General features: G+C 45.0%; 1 protein-coding gene across 4 annotated transcripts in view; it reads left to right on the top strand.

The window, feature by feature from the left end:
- LOC138249674 (transient receptor potential cation channel subfamily M member 2-like) overlaps positions 1–26,663 on the top strand; it is a 519,042-nt gene that overhangs the window by 275,594 nt on the left and 216,785 nt on the right. For all 4 annotated transcript variants that reach the window (XR_011194834.1, XM_069203635.1, XM_069203637.1 and 1 more), the window contains 2 exons: positions 13,436–13,548; positions 23,834–23,953. Coding sequence is in view for 3 of the 4 variants with exons in the window: in XM_069203635.1 (XP_069059736.1) it covers positions 13,436–13,548; positions 23,834–23,953 (233 nt within the window). In the remaining variant the exon portion in view is untranslated. The remainder of the gene's footprint in view (positions 1–13,435; positions 13,549–23,833; positions 23,954–26,663) is intronic.

Here is a 26,663-nt window from a genome sequence, read left to right as displayed (position 1 = left end):
TACCTTATACCAGGTCCAATTATCCCTTGTTAGTGAAATGTATGCAGTGTCTAGAAGCCAGGCTCTGTAGAGATAACCATGGATGAGCAACAAAGGCTTATCAGGGAGACATGCAAAGCTCATGCAATGCCACTATAGTCACACAGTATTCACAGACATGAACGAAATACTCAGTGTTAAAAAAATAAAGGTACTTTATTTTGGTGACACAAATACCAAAAATACCATGGAGACTATACTCCCCTAGGAGGTAAGTAATACACAAATTATATACACTAGTATGCAGAAATAGCTATAAAAAGAGTTAGAAAACAGTGTAAATAGTGAAAATCACAATAGTTAGAAATGGGCCTAGAGGGATCACAAATCATATACTGAGAAAGTGGAATGCGAATTTCGGTTTCCCACCTAGGCAAGTGTAGTGTGTAGAGGAGCGCTAGGAGTACTAGAAAACACCAAAGGTAAGTAATAGAACCCACTCCAGAGCCCAGGACAGTAGGAGTAAATCACAGTAACTTTCCAAGAACACAAGGAAGAAGAACCAGAAAAGAATTCAAACACCAACAGTGTATTCCTGGACCTGAAGACCTGTGGAAGAAGGGGACCAAGTCCAAGAAGCACAGGAGAGTCCAGGGAGAAAAGGAGTCCCTGCTAACGCGGATGAAGGTGCAAAAGTGGAATCACCAGTGAAGATCAACAGTCAGTACTGCACCCAAGAAGACAGATACGGGTTCCTGGTTGGTGCAGATGATGTCCCTCTCCGGATGAATGATTGCAGTCTGGTTTGCATTGCTGGATTCCACCAACAAGCCTTGACACATGCAAAGATCACAGTTAGCAGAAAATGGCGCTGCCCGGGACCAGGAGGGACCTTGAGGACTCTACCTAGGAGGGGAACTCAGGGGGGGGGCTCTCAGCAACTCATACAGAAGAACAGGCAGGGTGCACAGGAGTCCCACAGCATGGGGATAAAGAAGGTGCAAAAGGAGGCCCATGAAACACTACAACAAAGGGTCCCACGCCACCGGAGAACCACACAGGGAGCTGTGCGTCACAGGATAGAGTGCTGGGGGCCAGAGCTGCACAGCGCACGAAGAACTTCTTGGAAGGATGCCAACAAGCCCTGGCGACTGCAAAGCATGCGGTGCACAGTGGTATTGTCTTGTGTAGGGAGTCAAACTTTTACCTCCACCGAAGTTGGACAGTAGGACATCAAGACCGTCAGGACCACTTCAATCTACCACCCATGAGGCAGGATCCACGCAGCTTATCAGGAGAGGGGACCCACACCACGGGTCATTGTTGCAGAGAGGTGCCTTCTGAAGCAGGGGAGTGACTCCTTCCCTCCAAGGGAGATTCCTTTGTTCTTCTGGTGCAAGCTGAAGACAGGTTGTCCTCTGAGGATGTACGACTGGGAAACAGTTGCAGTACCTGGCAGAAGCTGAAGATACAATGGGGTGGTGATGGACAGGGGAGTGGTCACTTCCCCTTTCCTTTGTCCAGTTTCACGCCAGAGCAGGGACTGGGGGTCCCTGAACTGGTGTAGACTGGATTATGCAAGGAGGGCCCAAATGAGCCCTTCAAGGCATTTCCAGTGGATTTGGGAGGCTACCTCTCCCAAGCCTGTAACACCTATTTCCAAAGGGGGAGGGTGTAACACCCCTCCCCCAAAGGAAATCCTTTATTCCGCCTTCTTGGGCTTGAGTTGCTCAACCAACAGGAGGGCAGAAACATGTCTGAGAGGTGGCAGAAGCTGGGGATGCTTGGAAAACCTCAGAAGGCTGGAATGGCAATACTGGGGGTCCTCTAAGGAGCCCCCAGAGTGCATGGAATCATAAACCAATGCTTGCAAAAGCACTGGGGTATGATTCCAACATGTTTGATACCAAACATGCCTACGTTCAAAGTTACCATTATGTAGCTGGATATAGGTAGTGACCTATGTCCAGTACACGCATAAAATGGCTCCTCCGCACTCACTAAGTCCGGGAAAATGGTCCTGGAGGTTGTGGGGGCACCTCTGCATGTACTCTGCACCCTGCCCTCAGGGCTGGAGGGCCTGCTATAGGGGTGACTTATAAGTGACATGGTGCAGTTTAAATGGCAGTGAAAGGGTGCATACACCTTTTCACACAGGTTGCAATGGCAGTCCTGTAGAAGCCTTTGCATGGGCTCCCTATGGGTAGCAAAAGAAATGCTGCAGCCATAGGGATGTTCTTGAACCCCAATGCCCTGGGTACCTAGGCACCATACTAGAGACTCATACGCTGGCACCAGTATGCCAATTTTGGGCGAAATACTGGGTTACAAGTGTGCAGTAACCATAAATTAAGGGAGATAGCATAACTACTGGGGTCCTGATTAGCAGGATCCCAGTAGACACAGTCAAACACACTGACAAACAGGCCAAAAGTTGGGGTAACCAAGCTAGAAAGAGGCTACTTTCCTACATTAGTTACCAAAAACAAGTTGACTACTTTCTCAGACATTATCCATGATCTGTATATACAATTTTTATGTGGTTGCTTGTGGGGCTGTATTAAGTGTTTGCATGCTATTGTTTTTATGATTTTATGTGTGTGGCGTTTTTTTGTGTTTGTATGCTTGTACAAACTTACTTATATGTGGTACTGCTCCTGTACAAATGTTAGAAAGTGCTCTTTTGTGTTTCTGTGCATGAAATGCATTTGTGCAACACTTTGTCTATCGCTGCTAGTGTTGATTATGCATTAATGGTTAAGAGGCCAACTAGTTGTCAGGTATGGCCTCATTAATGTTTAGTGAAGCTGTTCAATGTGTTCTGTAGATTGGGCGCAATGTGCTCTTTCACATATAAGGTCCTTAAATTTAACCACCTCTACAAGCTCACAGTCTTATACTCGCACTCTTACACAGATGTTGACTCCACCCCATGCAAACAGATACAAACACTCACATAAAGTCAGCTATAGTTGCACACAGAAAATGCATGCACTCGCACACATAAAGCACTCAGTCGCCTCCTTTGGGGCAGCTCATCGATTAGAAGGGTTGAGGAGCCGAGGAAGGAGATTTCAATGGGATGAGTGAGACTTGTTGAGAAAGTGTTGTGAACAGATTTCACTTCAGGGAAAGTCTACCACACTTCAATTTTGACGTCTTACTGTCTGATTCATTTACCCACTCCCACACGTACTCATGCAATCTCAGTCAACTTAACTCCATTTTTGTCCATTCAGATGAGCCCTTCATTGGGAAGCCAATCCAATCAACTTGGATGGAAGGAAGTGCACACCTCGCTCTGGGCAGGCAACTTTCATTCCTCCCTAAAAACAGATCAATTCCCACCACTCCTCTAGAAATGGAACCTCAATTCACCTTGACATTTTCCAAATGTGTGACTCCTACCAGCATATTTCTCCCATCTTTAGGAGAACAAGAATCCAGTCGTTCAACAATGTTCAGAAGATCACTCGGAGCAGTGAGACCTGCTTTTGGATCAAGTAACGGCTTCTGACACAACTGGCTTTCTGGCTCTACAATCTCTTTTTTCCATTTCTCTATTGTAATTTCAATCAATAGAGCGTTGTTTATGGGAACATAACATTTTAGGAACTTTAAATCTTAAAGAATAAATACAGCTTTCAGTTGAGTTGTATTCCAGTACCTGTGATGCCTGGCTATCCAGGTTCCATGCAAGAAAAGAAACACAGAAGTCTAAGCAATGTTTATGGTAAAAGGATAGCGAGCGGCAAAATATTCTAAGTCCAGGATGTACTAAGATTTTGTGTCAAGGATGGGTCATTCTATAGGTGCTATATTTTGGGGTATACAAAACATGATTTGCTTTGTGTTACCTTGCATCAGATAGGCATTACATGAGTGGAATATGGGCGTCCACATCAGGATTTATCTCTTCTGCATGCTGAAACTGGACTCTGGGTGGTGTAGTCCCTAACAGACTTTGGAGATCCCTGCTGGACCCGTCTCTCCAGTAATTCAACCTTAAAGCAAGGACTATTGAGCAGAAAGCATTTCTATTAAAGAACGGCTGACAAGGGGATAACAATTAAAGATTTACTTACAGTACTTCAGATACAGAAATGCATATGCTGAACCATCAATTAATAATGTGAATAATCATACAAGTTCAGTAACAGTCAGAATAAGCCAAAGAACTCGAGTGTTCTAGCAATATACAAATGTGGCATAGACTGCCTTAAAAGAATGGAGAAATCTTGCTCTTTCATGAGACTTTAGACAAAGGATTTCACACATTAGCTGCATTAGAACATGGTTCACAAGCTTTCAGCCAGTAAAATACAAGCAGAAAGAAACATTTGCTACAGAATGCATTCAGCGATTCTCTCATGGTTCTACTACATTGGGTTAGGGTGTTCACTGCATTTGCACATAGAACGTGAAAAGTTGCATAGTATGTTATTCAGTCTGGGACAGTTCGCTTGTCCATGGAAAGACACATTTCAGTGTAATTGGCTGAGAAAGTGCCTTTCTTATTATAGCAAAGCCGGAAAGTTCATTATTATATCAGAAATAAGCTGTAAGCAGCTGATTTAGGGCCAGATGTATCAAAATGCAATTTTGCATTCCCTAAATAGCGAATCCATAGAAATCGCTATTTAGGAAATGCAAAATGATGTGAATTTACTGATTTCCTAATAGAGATTCATACAAAGTAGGGATTGCAATTAGGAAATTGCAATTAGGAAATCCCATGACATTTGTTCCAATTGGCCAGTTTTTCGTTTCCCAAATAGCGATTTCCTATTAGGAAATCACTATTTGGGAAATGCAAAACCAGAGATGGCCATGGGCAATAGGCCCCCCGTGATGCACCCCAAAAATAGTAACGCACATGCAGAGCCCACTTATGCCTAATTCCCTACTTTACTTTAAAACAATCATCTGTGAGTGTTTTTTATGGACGAGAGCAAAGCGCTCCGTCCCATGCTGTAATCTGTCTTTGGGCTTCAAACCACGCCCATTGTCACGTCAGTCACTTTCATTGGTTCTTGGGCTTGCCTTTTAAAATCCGCTTGCTTTCATTTTTGAAAGGCATTCATACTTCATGCCTTTTCAGGTGTTTAGCCCACCTACACAGCACCGGTAAACTACTAAAACCATTCGAGGATCGATGTTTTCAGCATGGTTTCTGGACTACTTTATCTTTTTATTTTCAACGCAGTGTGACTGCGCTGGGGTTTACATAGCGCAATCGTGCTCGGTTTTTCCATTTTAAATTTCTGCGCCATCGTGCTGCATTTTACATAACGCAATTGCAGTGTTTTTGTTTCTTGTTTGCTTTACGATTTCTCGCAGTTGCCCACACCTTCCATGTGAAGACTAATCCAGATAGCAACAGCTCTGCTAATCAGTGTGCTTGGAATAATGCTAGAACAGTCCATAAGTTAGTACATCTAGCATGCGGGTTCATTTGATTTTATAGTCTTTCTCTTGACATTACAAAATGGTCCTCTTTTCTTCTGTGACTTTCCAAAGTAATTATTTGGCCTTATACGTGTTTAGGGGAATTTTCATGGGCGCTCGACATTTTTCGAGCCACACGCCTACTGCAACACTTAAGTCAGTAGATCTGGCACTTAATGGGCTGTGTTTTTTTTTTATTTTGTAAAGAAAAAACGATGTTGTTACAGAGCCTGAATTTTATGTGTATGGAAAGGGTGACTTTTGCTAGATTTCACCGACTTGTTTTTGTTTTGAAATGTATATTTATGAACTGCAGCATACCTTAACGTTAGTAGATTCCAAATAGAGACCTCTGAATTAGGAAGGGCAGTTTGCAACTGTATTGATTTACACTGCAGAAAAATGTTTTAGCCGTGCCACACAAGAAAAATATGTGCTCACCTCTGTTTAAAAGTACTTCTCACCCAGTTTCGGGGGGCGGGTTTGCCAGTGCTGGGTTTTGTGGTAGCAGAGGAACCATAAGTATGAAACTACCATGACAAACCGTTTGACGCCTCTCTCTGTAAGAGAGAATAGGTTATGGGAAGGCTGCTGAGGCTGTCAATGAGGGCCAGACATCTATGTTTTGCTGATTGGGCATGGAGGAGACTGTAGGGATGTGGTATTCTCTAAAATACTTGCCCAGGGGATGGGATGCTTAAAATGTACTTGATCCCCTAAAAATAAAAAACTTGCCCCTTTTGGTGCCATGTAGTGACTGTAGGAAAGTACCACCTTGCCTGGCATGTTACCCCCATTTTCACTTGTCTGTCAGTTTATTTTTGCCTGTCTCACTGGGATCCTGCTAGCCAGGACCCCAGTGCTCATAGTTTGTGGCCTAAATATGTTCCCTGTGTGGTGCCTAACTGTCATTGAGACTCTGGTAACCAGAATCTCAGTGCTTCTGCTCTCTCTGCTTTTAATATTGTCACTGCAGGCTAGTGACCATTTTTACCAATTCTAATTGGCACACTGGAACACCCTTATAATTCCCTAGTATATGGTACCTAGGTACCAAGGGTATTGGGGTTCCAGGAGATCCATATGGGCTGCAGCATCTCTTTTGCCACCCATAGGGAGTGCAGGCAATTCTTACACAGGACTGCCACTGCAGCCTGAGTGAAATAACGTCCACGTTATTTCACAGCCATTTTACACTCCACTTAAGTAACTTATAAGTCACCTATATGTCTAACCCTCACTTAGTGAAGGTTAGGTGCAAAGTTACTAAGTGTGAGAGCACCCTGGCACTAGTCAAAGTGCCACCACAAAATAAAATGATGGACGGAGTGTTGAAACTTTTTAACCACTCACCCCAAGTCACAGATCTGGGTTTAATCCATAAATTATTTTGCTCACCATGCCACCCCAGTTTGGACCCAGCCATATGCAAATCAGTCTTGACCTTGCTCCCCATGGGAACAGTCCAGCCCAAAATGCCAGGCCAGGTCTTCCCTGGACCGGAAACAAGCATTCTAGGACCAGTTTCAAGGTATTACCCTTCATCAACCAGGCTAGCTTGAATCCAATGGAACAGTGAGCAAGGGAGCCACGTCTGGGCATACCCTTGCCACTTAGGGCGCACAAGGCAACATCACAAAACAAAATGATGGACGGAGTGCTGAAACTTTTCAACCACTCATCCCCAGTCACAGATCTGGGTTTAATCCATCAATTCTCTTGCTCATCATGCCACCCCATTTTGGACCCAGCCATATGCAAATCAGTCTTGACCCTGCTCCCCAGGGGAACAGTCAAGCTCAAACCGCCAGGCCAGGTCCTCCCTGGACCAGAAACAAACACCCTAGGACCGGTTTCAGGGTATTACCCTTCATCAACCAGGCTAGCTTGAATCCAATGGCACAGTGAGCAAGGGACCCATGTCTGGCCATACTCTTGCCACTTAGGGCGCACAAAGCAACATCACAAAATAAAATGCTGGACGGAGTGCTGAAACTTTTCAACCACTCACCCCCAGTCACAGATCTTGGTTTAATCTAACAATTCTTTTGCTCACCATGCCACCCCAGTTTGGACTCATCCAAATGCAAATCAGTCTTGACCCTTCTCCCATGGGAACAGTCCAGCCCGAACTGCCAGGCCAGGCTCTCTCTGGACTGGAAACAAGCATCCTGGGACCAGTTTCAGGGTATTACCCTTCATCAGCCAGGCTAGCTTGAATCCAATGGCACAGTGAGCAAGGGACACATGTCTGGGCATACCCTTGCCACTTAGGGCGCACAAGGCAACATCACAAAATAAAATGATGGACGGAGTACTGAAACTTTTCAACCACTCACCCCCAGTCACAGATCTGGGTTTAATCCATCAATTCTTTTGCTCACCATGCTACCCCAGTTTGGACCCATCCATATGCAAATCGGTCTTGACCCTGCTCCCATGGGAACAGTCCAGCCCAAACTGCCAGGCCAGGCCCTCCCTGGACCGGAAACAAGCATCCTGGGACCCGTTTCAGGGTATTACCCTTCATCAGGCAGGCTAGCTTGAATCCAATGGCACAGTGAGCAAGGGACCCACGTCTGAGCATACCCTTGCCACTTAGGGCGCACAAGGCAACATCACAAAATAAAATCCTGGACGGAGTGCTGAAACTTTTCAACCACTCACCCCCAGTCACAGATCTTAGTTTAATCCATCAATTCTTTTGCATACCATGCCACCCCAGTTTGGACCCAGCCGTATGCAAATCAGTCTTGACCCTGCTCCCCAAGGGAACAGTCCAGCCCGAACTGCCAGGCCAGGTCCTCCCTAGCCCAGAAACAAGCATCTTGGGATCAGTTTCCGGGTATTACCCTTCATCAGCCAAGCTAGCTTGAATCCAATGGCACAGTGAACAAGGGACCCACGTCTGGGCATACCCTTGCCACTTAGGGCGCACAAGACAACATCACAAAATAAAATGATGGACGGAGTGCTGAAACTTTTCAACCACTCACCCCCAGTCACAGATCTGGATTTAATCCATCAATTCTTTTGCTCACCATGCCACCCCAGTTTCGACCCAGCCATGTCCAAATCAGTCTTGATCCTGCTCCAGATGGGAACAGTCTAGCCTGAACTGCCAGGCCAGATCCTCCCTGGACCGGAAACAAGCATCCTGGGACTGGTTGACTTTTGCACTAGTCAAAGTGCCCCCACATAGTTCAGGGGCAATTTCCCCAGACTTTGTGAATGCGAGGACACCATTACACGCGTGCACTACATATAGGTCAATACCTATATGTAGCTTCGCAATGGTAGCTCCGAATATGACCATGTAACATGTCTAAGATCATGGAATTATCCCCCAATGCCAAATCTGGTATTGGGGTGCCAATCCCATGCATCCCGGGGCTCCAGCATGGACCCCGGGTACTGCCAAACCAGCTCTCTGGGGTTTTTACTGCAACTACCGCTGCTGCCAACCCACAGACAGGCTTCTGCCCTCCTGGGGTCTGGGCAGCCCAGTCCCAGGAAGGCAGAACAAACAATTTCCTCTGAGAGAGGGTGTTACACCCTCTCCCTTTGGAAATAGGTGTAAAGGACTGTGGAGGAGTAGCCTCCCCCAGCCTCCTTGCATAAGCCAGTCTACAACGGTTCAGGGATCCCCCAGCCCCTGCTCTGGAGCGAAACTGGACAAAGGAAAGGGGAGTGACCATCCCCTGTCCATCACAGCCCAGAGCTCCTCCAGTGTGTCCCAGACCTCTGCCATCTTGAATTCAGAGGTGTGAGGGCACAATGAAGACCTCTGAGTGGCCAGTGTCAGCAGGTGACGTCAGAGACCCCTCCTGATAGGTGCTTACCTCTCTAGGTAGCCAATCCTCCTCTGAGGGCTATTTAGGGTCTCTCCTGTGGTCTTCTCTACAGATAACTAATGCAAGAGCTCACCAGAGATCCTCTGCATCTCCAACTTTGACGTCTGCCAAGAATCGACCGCTGACTGCTCCAGGACACCTGCAAAACTGCAACAAATTAGCAAGAAGACTACCAGCGACATTGTAGCGCCTAATCCTGCCGACTTTCTCGACTGTTTCTTGGTGGTACATGCTCTGAGGGCCGTCTGCCTTCATCCTGCACTAGAAGCCAGGAAGAAATCTCCCGTGGGTTGACGGACGCTTCCCCCTGCTACCGCAGGCACCAAACCTCTGCTTCACTGGTCCTCTGGGTCCCCTCTCATCATGACGAGCGTGGTCCCTGGAACACAGGAGCTAGATCCAAGTGACCACGACAGTCCAGTTGTCCTTCTGTCGAAATTTGGTGGAGGTAAGTCCTTGTCTCCCCACGCCAGACAGTAATCCTGTGTACTTGCGTGACTCTTGGACTTGGTCCCTTTCCTTTGCAGGTCTACAGGTCCAGGAATCTGTCTTCAGTGCTTTGCAGTCAGTTGTTGCCTTTGCAGAATCCCCTATCTCGACTTTACTGTCTTTCTGGGGTAGTAGGGTAACTTTACTCCTACTTTTTAGGGTCTTGGGGTGGGGTATCTTGGACACCCTTAGTGTTTTCTTACACTCCAGCGACCCTCTACACACTACACTAGGCCTTGGGTCCCTTCGTGGTTCGCATTCCACTTTTAGAATATATGGTTGGTGTTGCCCCTAGGCCTATTGCATCCTATTATATTCTACAGTGTTTGCACTATTTTTCTAACTGTTTACTTACCTGATTTTGGTTTGTGTGTATATTTTGTGTATTTTACTTACCTCCTAAGGGAGTATATCCTCTGAGATACTTTTGGCATATTGTCACTAAAATAAAGTACCTTTATTTTTAGTAACTCTGAGTATTGTGGCCCGTATTTATACTTTTTTTGCTCCGTATTTGCGTCGTTTTTTGACGCAAAAACGGCGCAAACTTGCAAAATACCATTGTATTTTGTAGGTTTGCGCCATTTTGCGTCAAAAAGCGGCGCAAATGCGGCGCAAAAAAAAGTATAAATACGGGCCTGTGTTTCTTATGATATAGTGCTGTATGATATAAGTGGTATAGTAGGAGCTTTGCATGTCTTCTAGTTCAGCCTAAGCTGCTCTGCTATAGCTACCTCTATCAGCCTAAGCTGCTAGAACACTACGAATCTACTAATAAGGGATAACTGGACCTGGCCCAAGTACCCTTGCTACCCACTATAGCCAGGCCATCCTCCTACAGTGACGTAGCAAATAATGGCAGCTTTCTTATTATATCAAGGTTTGGATTCCAGCAATTCACTGATTTTTGCTTGCTATGTGTTCCTAATGCACATCTATTCTAAAGACACTTTTTTGATTTTTCTTTTGCGTCAAACCATTCGTGATGAATTATTGTTCATGAATGACTTTCCCCAGGATGGTGGAGAAGTGTGGCTCAATGGTTAGAGCGGCAGACCCTGAAGCAGAGATCTGGCTCAAGACCAGGGTTCAAGTCCCGGTTCGGCAGGTCTTGGGCTCAATTCCCCTTGACCAGATAATTCTCGCCTCGGTGCCTAATCTAATTCATGGGTCCCACTCTGCAACTCTGGGCAATAGCTTGCTTAATCGCCCCAACAGCGCTTGGATGCCTGGCTTCACCCTGGGGGTGCTCAGGAGTGGGCGCCTCACAGGGAAAAGCCAGGAGGGGTTCCATAGCGGTATGAGTACAGCGCCTTGAGACCCTAACGGGTGAGTAGTGCGCTATACAAGTGCTAATTTACAATTTACATAACTAATCTGGTGAGAGCCCGTCTTGAAGGAAAAATATTTTCTTCAGTTTGGTTGTACGTTTTTTTGTTGTTGTTTTGTTTTACGGGGACGCTGTCCCCTAAAGCCAGAGAACGCTCTGTTTTATATCCTTTTAAAGGGGTAACCCCGAATCATAACCCTCCAATTCTTTAAGCCTCCCCCTGCTTTTAAACACCCTCTTGATTCTTCACCTCCCTTTCCCACCTCATGTTTTTTCTAGGTTGAGCATAGCAGTGCACAAGCGCTGCCTTTCTGACGTGTTGGTATGTATTTGGGCTTTTAACAACACCCACCTCCTTCCCATCACTACTACTCGCTCGTGGGCTTGCCCTTCAAAAATCCTTTGGTAAATGGTTAACGTTTGTCCCTCCTTGGTGAGGTTTTGTTACCGCCTTTTCCATCGCCCCTGTTACATCGCTAATTGCACTTTTGCCGATAAGTTTGACTATGAGCAAACTTCTTTTTCCTCTTGTGTGTCTCTTCATGCTGATGCTCATGGCGGCCGTGGCGCTGTGAATCGGCTCGCTTATGTGAAACTGTTTTACTTTTCATTTTCAGTTTATGTTGCAATAAAAGTCAGTTTAGGAGTTAACAACGCTAATAGCTCTAACTCGAGCACATGCGAGACCCATTGCATTGCAAATGCTTGTTTTAATATTGCACATGGATACAATCGACTTGGAGTCAGTAGTAATTGTATTTGCTAAATGCCTAATTCGCATTAAAGAAAAGTTTTGTACATGTGCTTTGGAAATCACGAATAGTAAATCCCTATTTGTGATCTCCTATTTGGGGATCGCAAAATGCGATTTCTAATGATAGAAATCACATTTTGCGATTCCCTAAAGGGCTTTGTACATCTCAAGGATCCATGTAGCATTTTTTAATGTCCCAAAATAGTGATGCGAATGGTTAAGGAATGGCTTTGAACAAATTAGCAATTTGCTAATATGAAACTGCAAATTAGGGAAGGAAACTCAATGGTGCCTGCCCCTCTTGCTGGACCCCCCAAAAAAGTGGTGCACATATAAAGTGCACACATGCCCTAGGGCCATTTGGGCGCTACATGGCATTTAAAGAAATTAATTTTAAGTGTATTTGTTTACATTTGCACATGATTACCATTGACTTGGTGTTAATGATAATGATATTTCCTAAATGAACATTTCTCAATTAAGAAATGCTCTGTACATGTGCTTAGGAAATCTCAAATAGGAAATCCCTATATGTGGTTTCCTATTTGGGAATCACAAAATGTGATTTCATCTGGGTCGAAATCATATTTCTGCGATTCTTTATTGGTCTTTGTACATCTGAAAAGGCAATTTAGCATTTCTTAAGGGACTGGAATTGCCAGTGGCAGCACCATCGTAATCGTGAAAATTAAGTTGTGGAATCAAAATCTAGTGTACAGAATACTGGAAACGGATCTCTTGTTCAGTACATTATGGGGCTCTGGTGATTTCTTACCTTAACACACACTGCAGGGGACTGATCACCCCAGGAACTTGAGTGACTTGGGCTGCCTGGATAAAGATAAGTCTTTGTGGGCAACTCACAACATATAGAAAGAGGGTGACACTCCACAGGTGAAGAAGCATGATTGGATGGCACAGGAGGTATGGACATTAGAAAGTGATGGGATATTATTTGAGTTGCAAGTAGGCTATATAGGTGGGTATACCCTCTTCATGTGGCATTATAAAGTTTACTAAGAAGAAGTTTAATGAGGATAATTTAAAATTAAAATAATGTAACATTTGAATGGCCACATACCCTCCAATTTTGTGCTGATGCACCAAGCGTAGTGTTATGTTCTGGGCTCCTCTCCAAAGTTGCAAGGTAAGGCCATCATTTAATATTACACCACTGTATAGTTTTATAAATACTGGATGTTCTTTGTTAGGGGGTGTAAAGAGTTCCTGACAGTGGCTGGGCATACACCCTCTGTGTTGTTTTCATTCTCCACAAAGGGTCTGCGGTATGCCTATATCTTCATTTAGTTACCCAGGTCATGTCTGTCCAACCATCCCAAAGGCCTTCTGGAACATTTGCAGTCTCTGTCTATCATGGTCAGTTTTCTATAGAAGTCCTCATTGTCCCCAGTAAAATGCATACCCTGTTTCGTAACTACCTGTTGTTAAATGGATACTCAATGGGAAATGTTCACAGCCCCTGTAGCCTCTAGTTGGTCCATTTATTTTCATCCTTATTCATCTTTTCTGAGTTATTGTGTGACTTTAATGGCTACAGTTTGGTTGTCTCTCTCATTACAGATGTTTCTGACCAAAATCTGGTGGGGGAAGTTGTCCGTAGATAACGCCTTGATTCCACTTCTCATCTGCATTGTGTTTTTCCCATTGATTTACACTGGTTTCATCACTTTCAGGTAAGATCGCTCTATTAGTAGTAAACCAACCCTATCCATTCATGAAAGACTAAAATATTAAAATAAAATCCTTGAAATGTATTACAAGATTGTTACTGATTATGCATTTTCATTGATTTGCAAAGTATAATGGCATTGTAAAAAGACTTGAATGAGTTATAAGTGAGCATGTGAGCGAGTGAATGAGATGGACCAATTATTATGCTAGCCAAGGTTCTATTACAAAGCGCTTGCTGTCTGTGGCTGCCACAAAGTGCTGTGAACCAGAATAATCCCAGAATACTCATCTCTGAACCCTGCCGGAGCCCCACATAGAGGCAAAATACTTGCCTGGCTTGAAAAGACTTTGCCATCCTGTCCTGTAGAACCCTTTGCTGTCATGCTTATTGTTTTTCTGCCAGTAAACTCAACAATCTGTGAGTATCTGAGCGAGACTACTACTGTATTATACCAGGGGTTAAGGAAACTGATGGGTTTTTGGTGGTGTTTGCAGGTTGGACCCATGACTTCCTACTCTACCCCTTGATGGAGTCTACATTTTGAGGTGCATTTCTACCCCCATCATGGCTAGGCTCTCGTAGCAATCTTAGTTTGAGGTGATCCTGACCAAGAAGTTAACATTATGCTCACTGTTGTTAAAGCCTTCTGGTATGTATTTTAGGTTAGAAATTACCAGTTCTCCACTTCAACAAACCATTGTGTTGGAGGCAGGCTTTAGTAACTTTTTGAAGAGTGTGATGGTGTTACATTAATTTTTTATGTTTATTATAGGCTTGTGTTATTGCTAAAAGTGCAAGGCATTACGTATAATGGGTGTGTCTTTTACACGCCATGCTAGAAAATAAACTTGCATGAACTATTCCTCGTTTTCATAGCATAAACTAAGCTCTGATTAGATGGGTTGAGCTGACTCCAGCTCAGTACTTTCAGAGGTTCAAGGACTGCAGTAAAGTGCATGGTGTTCCTTTTGAAACGTGGAGTCGTGTGGTATTGTGTGTCTGGAATGAGTAGATGAGAGGGATAGAGGTCAAGGATTTTCCTTCTTTTAACCAGTTGATGGTGACAGAGGTAGTGAAGGTGGAGTGCTCTACCCCACTGAGGCAGTACATGTCAGATATAGTCGAGAGGGATCCGGGAAAATAGGCATTCACAAGGGTCTACAGCAGCATGAGTCGAAGCTAAGAGGGGAGGGGAATTCTCAGACTGATTCTAAACCTGAGTGGAAGGGCCAGTGGGACTTCTTGAGGGACTCAATAAGGGCCGAGGCAAAATGAGGAGAGTAATGATGTGTCAGGTGAGGATCACCATGGGAAGGGAAAACAGGAAAGGTTCCTCCAAGTTGAAGGTGGTGACTTGTTATAAGTGCTACCATATGGGACACTACAGAAGGGACTGTCAGGCGAAAGATCCTGTACCAGCAGCACCCATGATACCTAGCATGTTTACACATGGGTGAAGGGGGCTGATGGAGCCCTGTTGTGCTCAACCTAGTAGCTATGGATATCTGGAAGAGAGATCCAGATTCTCTAAAAGCACATTCATCCTAACATGATGGAGTTTGTGCAGCAAGGCAGTTTCAATGGGAGGCAGGTGGCTGCCCTGGTGGATACTGGAGCTTTAGGAGCTATAGCTGAGTGGAAATATCTCAAGCCAAGAAAATATTCCTGGTAACAAGGATATAGGTTTGATAGCCAGTGATGAGGATATGAAGTTCCTGCTTGCCTGAGTTGCTATGGAAATCAATGGCAAATGCCCGCAGTGGATTTAGTGGTGAGAACAAATCAAGGTGCTGGTTGTCTCTTGCACAGTGATTTGATTGCCCCAGGCTTGTTGCAAGGCCCTGACACCTTCATGGCTTGGACAGCATCAGCAGAGTGCATGCTGTGCAGCAGTGTCAAATTGAAACAGGGACCATTTCTGATTCGCAGGGACCAAGACAAGGTGGTTTGCAAGAAAGGGCACCTCTGAAAAGGCAGTGCCCATGAAGGTCATCACTTCTACTCCAGATCCATAGGCAGAGGAGGATGAGGCTTCTGCTGTGAGCTAGGTGCTGGAGTCAGGGTTATTTCTACATCTGCAGGGGTTTCCAGCTGCTGTGGGGCCTGCCTGAGATGATGTCCACATGACACAAGTGGAGTGCCCTACCCTTGTGAAAGCCCAGGAACAGGTCAGTCAAAATTAGGCCCAGATTTACAAACCAGTCACTGTACACAGTGCAGCACGCAAAGTTGCTGCACTGCATTGCGTGATAGGTAGAGTGAAGCAAAGGGCCATATCTACAGAGATGTGGCACTCCTCCTCTCTCGCTAGCGTTGGTGCAGAATTTTGCTGCTGAGCACCACACGCACTAATTTGCGCAAAGTTGTCTGCATGAGTCCAGCATAGGTTTTGAACTGGAAGAGTAAGTACCCTTTCAGTACAAAACAATGTGCTTCAACTAAATTTACAACTTGTCCTACTTTGTGTGTGTTATAAACTGCAGCACACATGCAAAGTCAGAAAGGAAAAGAGAAATAAACCAGTTTCTCCTTTCTATGCCTATTTTAAAGTGGCATTACATTTTTGGCACAAAACCTTGTAAACTATTGTTAAAAGGGTTTTGCGTCAAAAACCACTGGTGGTAGAATGTCCATGTACTATTTATTGCAAACATAGCAAATACCAATTTATGTTGGTTTGATAATCCCAAAAAACATTTTGGTCTGCGTAAAAAAGTAACAAACCAGAAGCAGAACCTTTCTAAAACTGGGCTGTAGTTATCTGGGAGGATGGCCATCTTTATAGTTAGTCAGTCAATCCTGAGAAAGGCACTAGCAAGATACCAAAGGTTCAGTTCATGTTGTCACTGGTCCATGAAGTGGTTGGTAAGTCAACAGGGAGGACTGAGGCCCTTCCAAGGCCTCTACCATTTGTGGATGTTCCCTTTGAGCAGATGAAACTACATATAGTAGCTTTGCTTGCACCCCTCCTCCTCCAATCAGTATAATCATGCAACAAGTTTATCTTGGTTGTAGTGGATCATGGCACCAAGTAACCAGTGATGGGACCCGTGAGGAGTGTTAGTCTCGGCATCCTTGATGTGGTCTCCTCTAACCTTTTGCCTCTGTTTCCCAGGTTTTTGATGTGTGCTGGATTCTGTTGCTGTTTTTGTTACTCTTGGCACTTTACCACTGCTATCCAGTGCTAAAGTGCAAGTGTTCCCTATGTAAAATGTATGTGTAATTGGCTTTCCATGATTGGCTCGTTGAATGTACTATTAAGTCCTTAGTACAGTGCACGACATGTGCCCAGGGCCTGTAAATCAAATGCTACTATTGGGCCTGCAGCACTGGTTGTGCCATCCATATTGGTATCCCTGTAAACATGGCTCAGACCTGCACTGCAGTGTCTGTGAGTGCATTTTTAAACTGCCATTTCTACTTGGCAAGTGTACCCACTTGCCAGGCCTAAACCTTTCCTTTTTATACATGTAAGGCACCCCTAAGGTAGGTCCTAGGTAGCCCCATGAACAGGGTGCAGTATATGTTAAAGGTGCGACATATACTTATGTATTTTACATGTCGTGACAGTGAGATACTGCCAAATTCAGTTTTCACTGTTGCAAGGCCTATCTCTCTCATAGGTTAACATGAAGGCTGCCTTTAAAAATGATTAAAGTGCAGATTCCCTTTGGGAGCAGATTGACATGTGTAGTTTGGGGTCTCTGAACTCACAATTTAAAAATACATCTTTTAGTGAAGTTAGTTTTTAGATTGTGTGTTTGAAAATGCCACTTTTAGAAAGTAGGCATTTTCTTGCTTCAACCATTCTGTGACTCTGCTTGTTTGTGGATTCCCTGTCTGGATCAGTTTGACAGTTGGGCTATTTGTACCTCTCAATAGACTGTGACACAAAGAGAGCTGGAGTGTAGCCTGCATATCCTGATGAGCCATCTGTGGTAGGAGGGAGGTGAGGAGTGGACACTTACACCTGAAAGGGCGGTGCCTGCCCTCACACAATGCAGTCTCCAACCCCCTTGTATGTGTCTGGGGCCTGGCCTGGGTAAGGCAGGATCTTGAAAACAACAGAGTCTTTTCTTCAAAGTAGGCCTACTTCAAAGGCATAAAGGAGTATAAGAAGAGGACCCAAGACCCCTGAAAAGTAGATTACTTCAAGGATTCAAGAGGAACCTCTGCCTGGAGAACAGCTGATGAGCTGAGGAGAAGTGCTGCCCTGGACTGTGTTGTTTTGGGCTGTCCTGCAGTTGCTGCTTCTGTCTGTGCAAGGGGACAGAGACTTGACTTTGTCCTGTTTTTAAGCCTCAGGGACAGCAAAGGCTTCACCAACCAGATCTGAATCTACTTGCTGTGGACTTTAGCTTGCCAGAGGGTGCCATTCCAGTTCCTGGACCCCTGGAAGTGAATTCCTGGAAAACAACAGTCTAACAACGTAGGACGACACCGTGCGACTTCGCAAAGGATTCTGCTTGCCCCGAGGCTGGGGACCTTGCTAATTGCGACAAATCCGACAACCCTTTGAGCTGACGCCGCTAACCCAGAACCGTGACACTGCCTGCCCTGAGGCCGTGGACCTCGTAGAAGTTTGATGACCCAGTAGGCCCGCTGCAACCGCTGATCCTGCTGAACTTAGCTGACACCGAGTGTCGTAAAGTCCAATGTCTGTGACAACCCGACGCCATCGCAGCACCTGCGGCCCAGTGACATCATTGCAACTCTGTGAGGTCGCCCCACAGCATTGTGACTCCGCCGGACTTCGCATCTGCTGGAACGAAGGGACCGACTTCGCATCTGACGTTGCTTCACCTCCACCGCCCTGTAGTGAGGACCCGATGTCGCTGCGCGACGCCACTATCCTTTTGCCCCGTGGCACCAGAACTGACACTGCATCAGACCTAGCGACACCGCTCTCCCCGACTCCGTGCACCGGCCTGGTTTCTACTTTCTAAGGTACTGTAACTGTGGGTCGCACAACTCTGTAAAAGGCACCATTGGCGTTGCATTGTAGTAAACGACTCCGTCACGACGTTGCTTAATGCCAACTTGCAGTATTTGTGCCTCAAGGCACTGTTTTTATACCTTTAAGTGCTAAATTCATATTTTTAACTGTATATTGTGGATTCTTATCGTATTTGGTCTTGTTTTGTTTAGATAAATATTACCTATTTTTCTAAACCTGTGTTGTATCATTTTGTAGTGTTTTCACTGCATAACTGTGTGTGTTGGTACAAATACTTTACATATAGCCTGCCTGCTTGTGCCAAGCTACCAAGGGGTTGAGAGGGGGTCAACTGAGAGTGATTATCCTTTACCCTGACTAGAGTAAGGGTCCTTGCTCGGACAGGGGGTAACTGACTGCCAACCAAAGACCCAATTTTTAACAAGGAGCATGACTGCAGAGGTGGTTGTGAGAGCTTTTCTTGTTATCTTTTCCATGATACGATTTTCAAAAACGGTAACCTCGGACCTGGATATAAAATTAATCTTTCATACAAGAAAGAGATGTAAGAACAAAGCGATGCGACCTTCCACTTCTTAATGGCGTACCACCCAAAGGCCAATGGTTTGATGGAGCTGTTCAATAGGACACTGAAAAGCAAGATGGGATCTCTGCCAGAGAGAAGGAAGTGGGGTCTTCTCCTGTTATGTCTTGTGTTGCATACTGTGGGATTCTGCAGAAGGGTGTAATCTTCAGTCCCTTGGTGCTTCTGTATGGACACCTGGTGTGGGCTCCACCCATTCTAGTGAGAATAGGAACCTCACAGTCTCCACAGATGATATGGTGGACTATGTGTTTTGGCCCACGATGTTGATGGCAAAATACATGATTCAGGCAAAGGAAAAAAACGTTTAGGCAGGCCAAGCGCTCATGATGGTTTGGTATGACCAGAAGGCTATTCTCACTAGGTATAAGGAAGGTCAGGAAGAGTTTGTGCTGAAGCCTATTTGTCTGAGAGCTTTGGAGGATAAATGGTCTAGTCCAAATAGCATAGTTCAGAAGATTTCTTATGCTATGTGCATTTTATGTTGTTTTGCAATTCACCCTGGAGGGTATCCTTCCTCCTAGATAATGAGGGTGCTGCCCTGACTGGGACCTATTGGAATAGCCAGGTTTTGCATTTTGCGTGGAACTGTAAGTATCACCTTGTGGCTTTAGGGTGCAGGAGGAGGTCGTAGAGGTTGATATGCAGGCTAAGAGGCCCCTGAGGCCACCTCCCTAAATATTGGAGGAATGTAATGTTTAGCATTGAAGAAAAGGGGCAGAAGAGGACCTGCGGGGGAATGGGAGACCAGGCTTGGTTAGTGCTTGGGGATAGCCTTAAGAGATGTCTTTGTGAATTATTTAATGTGTTGTATTTGCGTGTATAATAAATATCACTTTGTTACACAAATTAGGTATAGGAATAGACAATTAACATTTTGGGGGTCACTGTAGGTATTTTGAGGTATGAGCACATGCATGCCTTGTGCCTCATCTCCCTCCGAAGAACCTTTGACTGCTCGCCCTGTGCTACGCCTGAGAGTCAAGTGAAGAAGGGGTAGTACGTGGCCCAATTACCCCGATCCCATAGTAGTTCCGTAAAACATCACAATACCCACGGTTGGGCCCAGTCGCCTATACTTACTCTGTGGACCTTTCAAAGAGGGTTCTGACACACTCTATCACTCATTTGTTTTTCTTCTTTCTACTTGGTATGGCCTTGCAAGCTTATTAATTGCTTATTACTATTAATGAAGTTCTCTTGGAAGAGGGGACTTACATATAATCCTAGTTCTCCTCCAAGGGAATTCTCCTTGAAGTCACAATAAACCCTCTCACCTCCCCTGATAAACAGACAAATAATTTTTATATCCTCATACCCAGGGTCCTTCCTTCCCTTAAAAAAAGAACTATCCTGTAAGCCCTGACAGAATACTATAGGATACTGGAAAACAGCAAATGCTTAGAGAAGCAGTCGGGTTCCGCACCTTTACCTGTCTAATCTATCCTTTTCCTTTAATTTTAAAAAAGGTTTGTGAAAGATTGTCTTGGTTACTAGATTCATATAAGCGGTTATTTACATTTGTTTTCTTTTTGTAAAGAGAAAAGTAGCATCATTTGACAATTATAGCCTTGTTTCAGACTGCAAAACTGTTTAGTTCATTTTTCAATTAAGTTTTCTACAAGGGAATACTTATATATATATCCACTGAAAAACACATTTTAAACATTTCTGGCTCATACATGGAAAACCACGAACTTCACCAGTTGTTTTATGAAAGCACGCATGACATAACTTATGGTTGCCTCCCATGCCATTTGCCCAATAACTGCCTTTTTATTATATGTGCCATTGCTGTTGCCAGATAGGTGGTTTTGCATAATGGTTGACCATGAATTATGCTATAACTCAGTTTTTAATAGTTTTTCCCCTAGTGGACTTAGTTTTTCTGTAGTTTACTTAATTTTCAACCTCATCCATGTGCAGTAGACATCAAGCACAGTTCTCCTCCAAACATGCCGTGGGTGCACACTGAGTTCTGAGCCCTACCTTCTTCCTTTCATGCAAACTCAAGTGTACAAAACAGTGATGGATGGGGTGCTTAAATTAATTTCAGCCACTGGTAATTACCCGGGGACACATCTCAATCCATTGTTATTTTTCACACCATGCCACCACAGTTTGCACCCAGCAATATGAAAATTTGTCTTGACCCTACCCCAGTTGGAACAGCCCAGACTGAACTGCCAAGCCAGGTCCTTCTTGAACCAGAACCTGCGAGCCGTGAGTTAGGAACAACATGTCTGTTGAATCCAGCACCTAAAGTAGCCTCTACTGAGCTTCTTGAATCAGGTCAGACTCTTGAGTCATGTGGCGAAAACATCCTTTATTTTCCACGTGTTTGATTCCTATCACCACTGACCTGTAGTTGGCCCATCCCTTCATGGCTGTGGCTTTTTTTGCACAGAGAAGAACATGTAAGTCAGGGCTGACTTGCGAGTTTTAAGATGACGGAAAAATAAATTCAGCCCTAATCCCGCCAGTCACACTGTGTCAAGATTTAAAAAAATCTTGACTCACAAGTTTTATCAGCAGAAATATACAAAAGTGTTCATCCTTTAAACCATGCTGTGTGACTTTCTTAGGGGTGGCTTTTATGTAATAAAAGGGGAGTTTAAGGCTTAGCAAATAGTTTTAAATGCCAAGTCAAAGTGGCAGTGAAACTGCACACACAGGCCTAGCATGGTTAAGGGGCTACTTAAGTGGGTGGCACAATCAGTGCTGCAGGCCCACTAGTAGCATTTAATTTACAGGCCCTGGGCACATGTGGTGCACTTTAATAGGTACTCACAAGTAAATTAAATAGGCCAATTGGGTATGAGCCACCATTACCATGTTTTATGGAGACAGCATATGCACTTTAGCACGTGTTAGCAGTGGTAAAGTGCCCAGTGTCCTAAAGCCAACAAAAACGAGATGAGAAAAAGAGGAGGAGGAAGGCAAAAGGTTTGAGGTCACCCTTCAGAGAATTTATTTTCCAACACAGTTCACTTCACAAAATGCTATACTTATACTCAGATAATGCAACATGAAGTTTCCCTCTGGAAAGTAGGGGAAAAGCTCAAGCACAGAAACTAAGATCAGCAAATTGTATAGGTTCAGAAGAGTAGAAGACCACACTCTTCGTATAGAGAGAAGTTGCTCAATGGGTGGAACTAATTAATGTTCCATGACATGAACCAATCAACATTACCGAAATTGCATTACATAAAACAGACTTAGAGCCCTATTATAATTTCTGTGGTCCGCCCGCCGGAACGATAATACAACGGTGGGGAGGTGGCAGTGAAGCTGGCGGCCTCCCCACTGCCATATTATGATGGTTTTGTCGGGACTGGCCGGCGGAAATAGTGTGGTGGCATTGACCTCAGCTCTCAGGGAGCCAGTGCCGTCACATAGATGGTGCCCTCAGCACCCTCAGAATGGGCTCTGCCTGCCATGTTGGATAGTGCACATTCTGAGAGTTTTGACAGGGGGGCCCTCACTATCCATGCAATGGGCATGTGCAGTACAGGGGCCCCCGTGGCCCTGTCCATGCCTTTCCGCCATTCTTTCCATGGCAGAGTCCCTGTCATGGAAAGGCCGGTGGAAAGGTAAGTTATAATCAGCAGGGCAGTGCCGAAGTTGGCACTGCCGTGGCTGACCACGACTTGCACCACCTCCAAAACGTCAGAATCTCTGATCCTGGTGGTGGTGGCGGTGTGCTGGTAATGTAGAGGTCGGACCTCCAAGGTCACCCATTCCACACCGTAAAACACTTTCTGCCCTTCAACCCTTAAAATCCCTCAACAGCACTAAAATCTGCTGATAATTAAACCCTAAAAACCCTCACCACTCCTCAACTCTACGCATCAGGGACCCTTTAGAAACCCTTACAAGCCCTAAACTCTGCTCTCCTGTAAACCCTTAAAACCCCTAAATCTCCACCCTTCCCTGAATCCTAAGAGCCCCTCACCACCCCTAATCTCACTCATCTGTGAACTCTAAAAACCTTTCACCACCCCTAAATTTCACCCATTCCAGACCGAAAAAGTAACCCTCACCACTCCTAAACTCCACCCATCGCTGAATCCTAAAGACACTTTCTACACCTAAACTTCCCCCATGTCTCACCCCTAAAACCTCTCCTCATACATCCTAGAACTCAAGAATCGTTCACTTCCTCTTAATCCCAAATTTATTGTTATTTTGGATTTTTTCTTCAAATGACCATTCCTTGAAGATGTTTCGTATAGTTTTTGATTTTTTTGTATTTCCTTGAATTTCTGTCATTAAAATTGGCTTTCCATGATTTGGTTTCAACCAATGTGGTTTTTCAGCTTGTGTGTCCCCATTGCTTCACATACATCACTTTTCTAAAGGAAAGAAGTTGTGTTTACTGCAGTGCCATTTTGTCTATGTCTAATGTCATTAACGTGGCACTATATTATCTCCTTTGTGTTTCACTGTGTATTCACATTTTGTAAATTACACGTACGGTACAATCTTGTACAGATAGTGTTCACTGTGTGGAGTTCAGTCTAGTGGCCCCCACTATGGAGTAATTTAGTCTTTAATCAGGCCCATCTTCTTTCTTGTCTATTCCTGCCTACAACTCTCTCCCATCTCTGGGTCGGCTTCTCCAATTTCTGCATCCCAAATATTTTGTCTGTTGCGTTTTAACCAAACAGAGTTTATCATGTAGAATTTGGTTAATTTTATTATAATTCATACACTTTATTTTACATATTAATGCTGTTTCAACAGGAGAGAAACTGCAAAAGAAGATGCCACAGAGGTCCGTCATGGAGTGGAAGTGAAAAGTCCAGACACAGCAGGGCATACCGGAGGGCTCAAGAGGCCTCCAACCTCAAAGCCAAAGTTAAAGTGAGTGCAGTCTCTTACCTGGCACTATCTGACTCAGGAAGCAAAAGTGACATCATGAAACGTGAGTGGGGTCCCCTGCAAATCACATGGAGTGGGCTCAGTCAGGAGCACTCAGGCCAGTTGGCCTGCCCCTTCTTCAGAGTGTCAGACGGAGCCCCCTGGAACTCAGGGCCCCCCACACCACAGGGGCTGCGGTGGCATTGTTATGTCACTAGGAAGCAGGAACCATGTGGCAGTTTCATGGCACTTAAACAAAATCAAATGAGAGAGGGCCTAAAATGACCTTCGACATGCAGCAACAATCACATCTTAAGGGTTTTTGGCTCAGTCCTAATACAGAGGACGAAACTAATCTATTCTATAAGTGGTTCAGGAATAATTTTCAGAGTAGGGATGTTGTCATGAATGTCACATCACTGAAGTCAGAGAGATTGTGAAAAATCCAAGCATCACACAATTAACAAGAGTAGCTAATGCGCCAGGTCCATTCAGCAGGAGAGTGGTATGGGTGTGGTGGTATTATGGAGTACACTGTTACAAATATATTACTAAAGCATGCTGTGGTAGCCACTGCCATTACCAGACAGCATTTTTCCATCGAAATTACCACTACATGTGCACTTTAGTGTACTTTTACTGATACACCGATTACAGGTGATAATGTGTGGAAATCGAGTCCTAGTGAATATTTAACATTTACGCATAAAGTAAAGCGTCTTGATTTCTTTTGATCCTAGTTAAATATTTGTTTCCATCACACTTGCGGCTATAGTTTGAAGTAATTGTACAGTTCAACTTGTGCTGTGTTAGAAAAAGATTTGACATTACAGACTTTCCTTTCACACTCAGCAAGATTGTCAATACGCCCCAACTTACGGTTTGGTGGAGGGGGTACTATGTTGCAACCGCAATGGAGTGCCCTCTCTACCAAACTGAGGTCCACCCATGTCATTTTGAGTCTGGCCAATCTTCAATAGTTCAAGACTACTCCGTTTCCCCCGACACCATACTCCTCTGATGCCCCAAAAGAGTAATGGCCATTGTAGGTTTTTCTATGTGCCTATCTGCCCTGTTTAGAGTGCGCACACAAATGGCAAGTTTTCACCATCTGTCGCCGCCAGGCGAAACCTAGCAGTAAGGGGCAGTGAAAACTGCAAAATGAGCCACACGCCATGGGAGACAACTCCCATGATGAAGTCATTGCTTTTTGTTTTCTGAAGGATTTTGTTTCTGAATATGTAAAAAAAAAAAAACATTTGGTGTACGACTCCATTGTGACAGCGGTAAATGGAGCCGGCGGTGTTGCGGCCGTGTGACGGGTGCAGTTGCACCCATTGCGCTTTTCACTGTCTGCATGGCAGACAGTGAAAAGCTGCATGGGGCCGTGGCAGGGGGCCCCTGCACTGCTCATGCCAGTGGCATGAGCAGTGCAGGGGCCCCCAGGTGCCCCCAGGGGCCCTGCGACTCCCCTTCCTGCCAGCCTTTTTATGGCAGTGCAAACTGCCATGAAAAGGCTGGCGGGAGGGGGACTCGTAATCCTCTGGGCAGCGCTGCAAGCAGCGCTGACCTGGAGGATTACTACCGCTGTGACAAAATTGGCGGGAAACCGCAAGTCCCGGTGGTGCGACTGCGGTGCGACTGCGGCGCTTCTGCCGCGGTCGTAATCTCCAGGATTTCACCGCCAGCCTGCTGGTGGTGAAATCCGCCAAAACAACCCTGGCGGTCAAAGACTGCCAGGGTTGTAATGAGGGGCTAAGTCCTTTTGACAAAAGTTGTGAACAGGTGTAGGGTGGTGGTTCAAAGCTGGTCAGGCCTTGGAGAGTGGGTAGATCTACACTTGCAAAGTGCCAAGAGATGGTAGGCCCAGGAATGGAACAGGCTAAAAGGGGGCAGGGCCTAGGCTGAGTAAGAGCAGGAGAGAGGACAGATCAAAGACTGGCAAGGGACCAGACTAGCCAGGGCCAAGACTGGGTAAGGCCCAGAAAGAGGAGAGGCCAAAGGCTGGATCAGGGCAAAAAGGGAACAAGACCAAGGCTTAGTATGGGTCAGAAGAAAGGAGAGACCAAAGACTGCACGATGCCCAAAAGTGGCCAGGACTAATGCTGGGTTGTGGTCAGGAGAAAGGGAAGGCCAAAGCCTGGTAAAAGGGCCAGAGGGGGCCAGGTCCAATGCTGGCTAATGGCTAGGAAAGGGCCTAGAGAGGGAGTATGTCCAAAACTGATAACGAACATGTACTGTGTCTGTAGGGTTGTGTTCTTTGCAGTAGATGAAAGGGGCCAGTGGTGTCTCCAGTTTTTTACACAAACATATGTCAAAGAATATAGGTCCCATCTGTGAAGCCTACTGGATTTGTTATTTTTTGTTTGCCCCTGCTGCCTGCTGTGCGTGCTTGTGTTGGTGTGCTGCCTTCCTTGAAAGATAAAATGTTATTCATTAAAACACGGCTGTTCTGCCTTTGTATTTGCCTACGGCATGTTTGCAGATGTGAACACTTTTACAATGGAGTCCACACATGCATTGGTTTAAATTCCTTTATTTTTATGACTGTTCGCTCACCTGTTCCTCAAATACAGAAAGTAGTTCACATTGCCCTAACTGCCATTGCTTGTATTTTGATTTTGCAACTGCTTGTTGAATGGCATCATTGACAAAGGCAACATACGAGCTAGCCAGTGGTTGCATATTCTACTGGAGTGCCTAATTTAGAATT

This window comes from Pleurodeles waltl, chromosome 8 (genome assembly GCF_031143425.1).
Source record: "Pleurodeles waltl isolate 20211129_DDA chromosome 8, aPleWal1.hap1.20221129, whole genome shotgun sequence".
Classification (NCBI taxonomy): domain Eukaryota; kingdom Metazoa; phylum Chordata; class Amphibia; order Caudata; family Salamandridae; genus Pleurodeles; species Pleurodeles waltl.
The sequence above is the reverse complement of the archived record's forward strand: the minus strand, read 5'-3'. Positions and strand labels throughout refer to the sequence as shown.